We start from the raw sequence: 9,858 nt of genomic DNA, 5'->3' as shown, positions 1-9,858 counted from the left end.
TTCTAAACTAAATAAATCATTCCAGTTTCGGTATTCCAAGACCTCGTGGCGCAACGGTAGCGCGTCTGACTCCAGATCAGAAGGTTGCGTGTTCAAATCACGTCGGGGTCAATGCCTTTTTTTTTTTTTTTGCACTTTCACTTCACAGTTCAACTCGATTCAAAAGGCAGTAGAAAAGTGTTTTTTATTGTCCTCTAAATTTGTTTTGATTACACCACATAATAATCTGAGCATCTCACACATATATTCACAGGGTTTCTTTAGATATAACCAACATTTAATAAATACGTTTTTTTCTGCAACAAAAAGTATATGTTACAAGTTTTGCAATCTCATGCAATGAGACAGACTGGTCTAATGTTACTGGACTTGAAGGTAGGCCTATGTGAAGGAATGTTGAGGACTGAGAGTTCATTAACAGCAGAGACCATGTCCAAAGTCCTTCATATTTGGACCACATTTTTTCAAGTAGGGCTCGCTGCAGCCCACAAGATCCAGGGGGCGTGGTTAGATCCACATTTAGGGGGTGGAGATTGGTAGATTTAGGGGTGGAGATGGGTAGGTTTAGGTATATGTAAGGTGGGAGGAGTTGGATATGGATCCAACCACACCCCCTGGATCTTCTCCATTGTTTTCAAGTATGCAATTCATAAATTCACAATAAAAGGCCTACAGTGAAATGAGATTGTCTTTGAAAGCTCAACGGTTATAAACCACGTCTCAACTTCCTTTATACTCCACATTCAAGGAGAACATTCTGTGCAACTGTTGACTTCCTCTTTCAACAAACATTTCCGGTGTAATAATCACTCATTGTGCCACCTCTACCAAAACACGCATGCATTTACACATATAAAATAATCAAAAGACAAAGTATAGTCAGTAGACTGACATTATTAGCAACACCAAAGCATACAAGTAGCAAAACATTTAAATCAAATTGAACTGAAAAATGACTTTACAATACAACATTAAAACTGTCACTGTATGAAACTGTTGCAATGGTCCTATATAAGATGAATTTCTTTTCCAACAGAACTGCTGAAGTTGTTCATTCAAGTAAAGGCTTCACGTGCTCAGAAAATGCACATTGTTTATTGCTTCAATGTTTTCACAGGTTGAGAGGTCCTTTCAGTTTTGGACTGACCTCACTATTTTTGTGTTGTTCAGAATAACAGATCAGGCTTGCTGTAGTTTGGTGGGTTGGCTAGTGGGTCATAACCTAAGCGACTTAACATCGGGGCAAGGCTGGCCATATCATTCACCACATCAGCAGGGATCTTGCCCACCCATTTAGACAAAGCCTCTGTATTCACTGGCTTGACTACTTGATCCGTTGACAGTTCCACCCTACAGGAGAGACAGGGATAATAAAGACAATAAATAATCATAAAACTATTTAGCCTAAATGCTTGTCTATAGATATCATGAAATTAAATTAAATCTGTCTTTTAGAAATTATGTAAAGTGACCACATCACAAATTAAAATGTACTTTTTCCAGGAGGAAATGTTTTAATGTCTAACACTGGTTCCATAATTACAGGACTGTGACCCAATTAGTGCTCACCAGGTCTTTGAAAACGCTTGATGATCAAACAAACGGCCCATTTACTTCTAATTTATCATTACAGAGTAGTGAAATATTTACATAGAGAGCACTAAGCCAACTCTTGACAATGAAATACATGTACAATCCATTATCTGGAAAAGCCGTAGATGTAAAAGGAAAAGGTGAATGAAAATTATTAACAGGGTCGGACTTCATGTAAACAAAGCTGTTTTTCTTTTACATTTTTTAATGGCATATGGAATCACACACATGACATTCAGGGCATAAAAAACAAGATATCAAGGTCATAAATAAAGAATTAGTTTCATTGTTTTAGGTAAATTGTGGCTACGTGTTTCTAATTTGTTTTAAGACTAGAATAAATTTTGCCTAGAATTTTCTTTCTATTTACAATCTGGAAGAGTCGATGCTAGTTGCCAAAAGTCAGAGCCAGTGTGTAGATTTTGCGTATCTCATACTCTGATTTTCTAGCCTCAGACTATGATTGCATCCAGGCAGAGAGCATCAAATATGTTTGGTATTTTATGCCAATTTTAGAACGCATATTGTTTTCATTTGTCATGCATCTCCTAGCAACGAAGCACATTTCTGCATCAGTTTGCTGTGTTTGGAGCAACTTGAAAGACTGGTGACTCTCAGTCATTTAGTGTATGATGCTCAGTTGTTCTCTGTAACCATTTACAAAGTTGGCAAGTGTATTGAAGTAGGGCTGCACGATTAATCGAGAAAAAAAAAAATCACGATCTCGATTCATACATAAATGCGATCTCGTTTCTAAAAGACGGCGATTCACTTCCGTGTATATCCCTGCATTCAGATCATGCTGCATTCACGCGTTATTGGTCACACTCACACAATAACAAAACACTATTAATTCACCAATCAATCATAAATCTCGATCACTTTTCCCCTCTCCCTCATTGGCCACGTTCCGCTGTCACTCACGTGACGTGTAACAAGGCGGCAGACCTAAACGGATCACCGTATGACATCAAAGTACCACGAGAGCGATAAGAAAGCAGTCGTATCCTATGCATTCAAATCGCTCTTGCGGTACTTTGATGTCATACGGTGATCACCGTCAAGACAGCAAGAGCTGCTTCAATGGGGCGTCAGCATCAACGCTTGACGGAGGGCGTGTCTGAAGCTTGGTGCTGACCAGGGCCGTTGAGAAACAGAGTTGCGACACGCTTTGATCTCGCTGCCGCGCGGTCACGTGGTTCATGGAGCTCTCAACAGTTCCAAACAACTCCGAGCTGTCTGTAGGTTTGAATGAGATTAATCGGGTCAGACAACAACAGCGGCTATACTTGCAGCATTTTCCGGCAAATATTAACACAAAACGTCCATTGATTAATTCGTTTAATACACTGATAGTAGCATTATGTCTGTGGCGTTTAATGGAAATAATATTAATGGGTTTTTCTTGTTTAACTATGGAGTAAAATCATAGTACAATGCAACACACAGGATAAGGCGGTTGCATTTCTTTGTATGCAAAGTATAAATAGTGTAAACTGCTTAATAAAGATTGGAGACTTGAGGCATGACTTTGTGTGTTTTTGTGTTACACTTATTCCTGTGGATGTGCAGACCAATGAGGAAATAAATGATGCTTATTTAAAGAGTATAAGAAATCTAATTAGTATGTAAAATGTGTTATTGTATTAATATATATTTCTTCATCTATGGTCATCTATTATTCACATTTTAATACAATATTATGTTAAAATACAAGATACAATATGCATACACAAGTGAATATCAATGAATGCTAGAAAAATGCTAGAAATGGTTTTAGCCATTAAAAAAACAAACATCTAAAGGCATCTTTTTTCGCCACCATCTGACTAATTAATACTAGCACTTACCTATTCTATTCTATTTATTTATATTTATTAAAAAAACTCATTGCTATGTGAACTGTGCTAGACTAAATGAGACTTGTAAGTCGCTTTGGATAAAAGCGTCTGCTAAATGACTAAATGTAAATGAAAAAAATGTAAATTTAAGTTTTGCAAATACTTCAAAATAAAAAAGGCAACCAACTCTATTCATCAAAATATTTTATTATATAATATATCCATGTTATCTAACTGCAAATATAGCATATACTGCCCATTATCTAAAAATAAACATTAACTATAACGTGTTTCATAAAATACAACTACTGGTCAGATTTCCGAGAGGTAAACTAATGCGTTAAAATGGAAAAAAAATGCTGTAATTTCCTCAAATTTCTGGCGACTGTGTTTGAGAAGCACTGAAAGGAATGGGCTTCAATGCTGAAACTATCGGTTGTTTGGAACTATTGGCTTCTCAATGACACGCTTTACTTCCGCATTCCTAAGTTCCTATGGAAGACAACGGCTGTGTCCAAATTCAGGGTCTGCATCCTCCTTAGGATCCTTCCTACCCGGTTGAAGGAGGAGGGATCCTCCGACGTCCGCAAAACCCGGAAGTCGGTGTTTGTGAATTTGGACAGCCTACCCTTCTTTCAGTTCCCTCCCTTACCCGTTGCTCATATCCTGTCGCCTAGCAACCGTGACAGCGCCAAGCAAGAAGCGGGAAAATGGACAAAGAGTTATTCTCCTCATTTTAATTCTCATTTTAATTATTTTGGAAGAAATAAAGCAATTAAATAAATTAAATACGTTCTTTGCTCGTTGTCGGAGAGTTTTTTATATCAGACTACAAGACAGTCACATCCAGGTAAGCCATTATAGCCTATTTTTATTTGTTTTTAAGTATTCTACTAATTTCTCCTACAAATTCATTGAGCCGAAGCATAAACTTTAGCTTGTTTTGTCAGAGAAACTCCTCTCCCACTCCGCTACCGCTCGCTTCGTCCGCCATTACGCTCTGCTGAAAAGAATTATGGGATAGGTAGGACGGGAAAGGATCCACCACACCCATCCTTCCAATTCGGGGAAAAGGAGGACATATTTGTGGGCCGCATTTGAAGGATCCTACGAATTTGGACAGCCTTCGTCGCGGCGCTGTGACGTAACATCCTTCAAATGAGTACTCCGAAGGATGCAGACCCTGAATTTGGACACAGCCTATGGGAGTGTCGCAACTCTGTTTCTCAACGGCTCTGGTGCTGACGCGCCGTCATAGTGATAACAGCCAATCACATACTTTTCTGGTGCTGCATGAACGGGATTGGCTAGCGTTTGCGCTAGGGTATTTGCATAAGGCGATCTGATTGGCTGACGCCTGCGTTGGCGCTTGAAAAGTTGAAAAGTTTTCAACTTCTGCCGCGTGCAATGCCAGTGAAGCGACGCGAGGGACACACAATTCAGTTCGGCAACGCTTGACGTCACTCCATTCAAAGTAAACGAGAGGCATTGATGCCGACGCCCGTGTGAATGTGAATATTTTTATTTATTATTGTTAATGTTGTCTTATGTTCAACAACTTAAAGCTTTAAAATTATTCACTTTAAGGGGTCTAAAATAAAGAAAAGAGACCATTATTTGTTACTCCGGCACTTTATTATACTGAATGTCCTGTGGTCTTTTTTTGTATTTTTTTGTGCAATACATGTGGTTGAAAAAATGAGAATCGTGTAAAAGAATCGTGATCTCAATTCCCATGGAGAAAAATCGTTATTCACATTTTAGCAAGAATCGTGCAGCCCTAGTATGAAGCCTTGTGTTTTAAAATCTGTTCAGATTTTAAAAGTTGTTTAGTGTATTCTTGAAAAATGAGGGAAAAAATTAATAAAACGTGGACACAAATGAACAAGTTGTGGGAATGAATTCTTAATTTGTGGTTACACTATCTATTTTGTCCTGTATGTCATATGCAGGGATCCATAATTGAAAATTATATTCATTAAAAAATAAAAAATAAAATAAATTACAAAAACATTATTAATTACAAATATTATGAGATTGCAAATGGCAATTATCGTCCCTGTTTTAATTACACCAAATCAATTTGAGAGCACGTGATCAATATTAATGAATCCAGCAGACAATTAATCCTTAGTGGGTTTTATATTGTTATTAGTAGTACAATTTGTACTACTACTATTATAATTATTGTTATTATCAATACTATTAATATCAAGAATATAACCAAGAATATGACCAAGAATATCTTAAGCGCCAGAATAATTTTTGTGCTAAAAAGAAAAAAACCCCCGACTTTATCCAAATTTGTCTCATCTGCGTCACCCTAGCGCCATTTTGTGGAATATCCACTGGACGCAAACTGCGTACGCTCTTCTGTGTTTGCCGCATACCGGATGCGCTGTTTTCGTTAAAATCAAAGCGTAAATATACGTAAAAGATGTATCCGCACGGTGTGGCTGACACAGAAGAGTATACGCAGTTTCCGTCCAACGAATATTCTCCAAAAAAGCGCAATGCTTAGAGGAGACGAACTGTTGTATAAAGTCGTTATTTTTGTTTTCTTTGCATACAAAAAGTATTCTCGTAGCTTCATAAAATTACGGTTGAACCCGATGTCACATGCGTTATTTATTATCTCCTTGCTACGTTTCTGGACCTTGATTGTGTAAGGACCCTTGCTGCCTATGGAGGGTCTGAGAGCTCTCAGATTTCATAAAAATAAATCTTAATTTGTGGTCCGAAGATGAACGAAGGTCTTACGGGTTTGGAACGACATGAGGGTGAGTAATTAATGTCAGAATTTACATTTTTGGGTGAACTAACCCTTTAAGAAGTGTTTGAACATTGCATCAACTACTGAAAAAAAACATTCATTTTTATTTGAATTATCACTCAGTGGGTTATTTAAGCATGTATTACTATGTCTCTTTTTATGTTTCAAACACTCAAAAATGCACAAATTCACTATATTTTTTATTTACATATAAGGCAGGGATTCCCATACTTTTTCTCATCTTTCACCTAATATATTTACTTGAAGTACCCCTGAGATTTGAAAGCATCAAACTCACTCACTTTGACAGTGAAACTCCACCAGCTTTCCCAATAAGCTGTTCATGGTGCAGCACGGCGGTGTCCCACGGCAGATCCAGGAACCAAAGGAGCTTGCGCATCACCCGTTCAGGGTACAGGACCAGCTGCTCATAATGCACAGGCAGACAGTTGCCATCCGCTGCAGCCAGGCACTGGTCATACATCACCTCCACCGCCCGGTTCCACTTCACCAAACAGTCCCGGTAACTCGTCAAGTCAAACCCGGTGATAGTCACCTTGCGGGAAATCATAGAGTGAACGGTGGCCCTGCCATCACGGAGCATAAGAATAAACTTCGCTTTTGGGAAGAGCTTGGAGAGGTAGGAAAGGGACTTCAGAGCGAAAGGGTCCTTATTGCAGAGCCTTGGAGCAGGCTCGCCATGCCCCACGATGATCTCCAACAGGAAGGCACGTACAGCTGAATCCAGGACCTCATCGGTGACCCCAGCCTCATCCAGACGGACCCGTTCACGTGCAGAGTGACTCCACGTGGCCTGCATGGCTAACAGTCGGGGGATGACGCGGGTCTCTTCTCCGCACCGAACGAGGGGGTGGGCGTCCAACATAACCCGCATCAGTGTAGTGCCACTACGAGGGACCCCGCCAATGAAAATGAGAGGGGTTTCCTCATTGTACTCCTCAGGGATTTGTAACAGGTCGCTTAGGTTTTGGCCAGCATGTAGATTAAGCGCCCACCCGTGCTGTGCCGCACGAGAACGAGCAGTTGGACATTCTATTGTGCTGAGGCCAAGATAAAATACTGTGATGGAGCTGATGACCCCACAGACCAGAAGAACGTTGCACGTTTGTTTTCTCATGACTTATAGTTAGGGGAGTATGTGGTTTGTGGTTATAAAAATGCAGAATGAGGCCACAAAATTGGTAAAACAGACTTAGCAGAAAGAAGGGGGAGGGAAGGTCAAGAGGGATTTTGGAAAAAAGACAGAGCGAATGCTTTCCAGAAAGGTTCAGGGTGAAAGAATGTTGAAAGGCAGCTTAGGTAAAGGGTTTTAGGGGGGAGGGAAGGGATGGGCAAATGTTTTCCAGCCAGCAGCACTTCAGGCCTTTGCTTGGAGCTTCAATAAAATCAAACTTGGTAAGTCAAGCCTTATGTTCTCTGTCAGCACCATTGTGCCTGTAAAAAGGGGAAGGAAAAACACTTTCAAAACAGATTTTGTCAGGTCTGTTTCAGCATTGCTACTAGGGTGCATCTCATGTTACATTAAATGTCACATCTAATACCATTACAGTACAACATTACTGTAATAGTATTAGACAATTAGAGTTTGCCAATTTGAGTGCTGTAACTCAAGAACTACGCTTGAATTGCAGGCCAAAACACATCAAAGGGAAATGTCCTGTAAAATGCAATTAGACAAAAAATGCAATGCTGTTTAATTGATGTTGTGTGTATCTTGTAGGTGTCATATCTAGTTTATTGTGTAGATTCTCAGTTATCCAGGTCAAAGTAGAATAATCTTGTATAGTGGATCTCAATCTCCCTGGACTCAACATCCAAGATGACATATAACGGCACACATATGCTACAATGATGACAATGCTATATGTTTTCAAATTTCATATACAAATTATTAAAATAATTAGTTTTTGATGAAATTAAAATGAAAACAAGAAATATGTCAGTTTAGTATTATTGTTATGCCGTTTATATTGATTTTTAATGGTTGGACTTCTAATCTACTAGAACATCTAGTTTCCCCTTTGCACACACAAACAGGTACGTTTTGGTTACACTGCTACCTCCATGTGTACAGGTTACACGTCCTTCCTCTGTTTCTGAGCATCAACAGCATCTTTCACAACAAGTCAACTTTTAGCATACACATTAACACCTTTAAGCACTAAAGCATCCGTTGTGGCAAGTATCTGTGGTTGCTTTTCTTTTGAGATGCACATAGGTGTTATTTGTGACACAAGCAATGCATTGAAACTTTTTTTTTTTATATATATATATAGATATTTTATCTTGAATATAAATTCCTTATACGTAGATAATTGGACACTTTTTATGTAAATTACAATTACAATAACCTTGTCAATATGCAACGCTCATTTAGAATAATACAACTGCATTAATATTATAACTAAGATCAAATTAATGTCTGTACGTGTTGTGAATTAGGTGGAAATTTTAATCATTTTATTAATGCGTGTATAAATAATCCCCCCCCAGGTGAAACTAATCAAATTACAGCTAATAATCTACAAGTACCTTCTCTGCATATTTATCAGAAATATAAGAATTTTACCATCAAAGATTGTTTTCTTGCTACTTTGGTTGCTACGTGTTGCTTACTAGTGGTCTCCATCCTTCTAAAGAAATGTCTGAAAATGCAATCTACCAGACAGCATATTTAATAATGCTCAACATTGGACCGCGATTTTTGGTATCACAGCAGAGTTTGAATCGCCAAATGCTAATAAAGGCGTGCAGAAAAACCACTGCCGTGTATTTTGTGAGAAACGTGCACGTTCTGCACTAATGCAACAAGTCGACAGATACATTATCATATGTGGTCGGCTCGTCACCGTGTATAGTTAAAACAAGGCTGAACGCGTTTTTAAGTTCGTATGCACATAAGTATGGCTGATTTCACTCTGATGCACTAGCTGCGTGACACGAAGACACGTTTTAAATGGTTGTAAGGGAAATCGAGGACCGAATCTACCTGAGATCAAAGTTACTCGCCAGCCTGCGACATGGAAACTATGTGAGTGAAGCACGCTCACGACACGTAAAAACCCCAAACTCCGTTAGTTTGAATAGTTCAGCAAGAAACCCGAGCGTACTGTGACTTACCGTACAGAAAGTACAACTCCTCGAAATCCTACATTCTCCAGAATCACGTCTGTCTGATGAAATGCAGATGCGAAGATCGTGTAAACGGAGCTATGAAGCTCTGAGAGTCGTACACCGCGAGCACATTTCTCGTGAATCTTCAGTGTATACGCGAGGAATCACTGTCAAACCATTTCGATTCCAGCGTAAATCATGAGCAGAGACCTTAAATTCATACCACAGTTACCACAGCGCTGAAGAACTCTCACATTTCATTGGCTACAGCAAACGTCTATTGCCAATCACATGCTTTTCATTGGTTTTCTCTTTATGACATGGCATTGCTGTCATAAATCAAACTCGTGTTGAAAATATAATCGGTCTCTATTGTCATAAGAAGAACCGTCAATGGTAATACACTTTTAATCAATACAATCATCAATATGTTATGAGATTTACTATAAAATAAAGCCTGCGACTTAAATGTTGCACTGTTTTTACAAAGGGCTGGAATGAGAAAAGCCTATTTTT

General features: G+C 38.9%; 1 protein-coding gene across 1 annotated transcript; it reads right to left on the bottom strand.

Annotated features, from left to right (window-relative positions):
• Positions 1-167: 167 nt before the first annotated feature.
• On the bottom strand, positions 168-9,577 carry LOC306862539 (protein-tyrosine sulfotransferase 1-like). Its single transcript, XM_079405387.1, has 3 exons — positions 9,349-9,577; positions 6,510-7,662; positions 168-1,350 (listed from the first exon to the last, which is right to left on the bottom strand). The coding sequence occupies exons 2-3, from the start codon at positions 7,343-7,345 to the stop codon at positions 1,167-1,169; spliced, it is 1,020 nt and encodes a 339-aa protein (XP_079261513.1). The 5' UTR covers positions 7,346-7,662; positions 9,349-9,577; the 3' UTR covers positions 168-1,166.
• Positions 9,578-9,858: the final 281 nt, after the last annotated feature.

Source organism: Barbus barbus (assembly GCF_936440315.1).
Source record: "Barbus barbus genome assembly, chromosome: 43".
NCBI classification, from domain to species: domain Eukaryota; kingdom Metazoa; phylum Chordata; class Actinopteri; order Cypriniformes; family Cyprinidae; genus Barbus; species Barbus barbus.
Note: the sequence above shows the minus strand (reverse complement) of the source record. Positions and strands in the feature narration are given on the sequence as shown.

Bases quoted from the DNA above. Each gene is read 5' to 3' on its own strand.
- LOC306862539 (XM_079405387.1), bottom strand. From the start codon at position 7,345: ATGAGAAAACAAACGTGCAACGTTCTTCTGGTCTGTGGGGTCATCAGC. The intron at 1,351-6,509 runs GTGAGTGAGTTT...TCTCTCCTGTAG, and splicing joins GGTGGAGTTTCACTGTCAAA to GGTGGAACTGTCAACGGATC.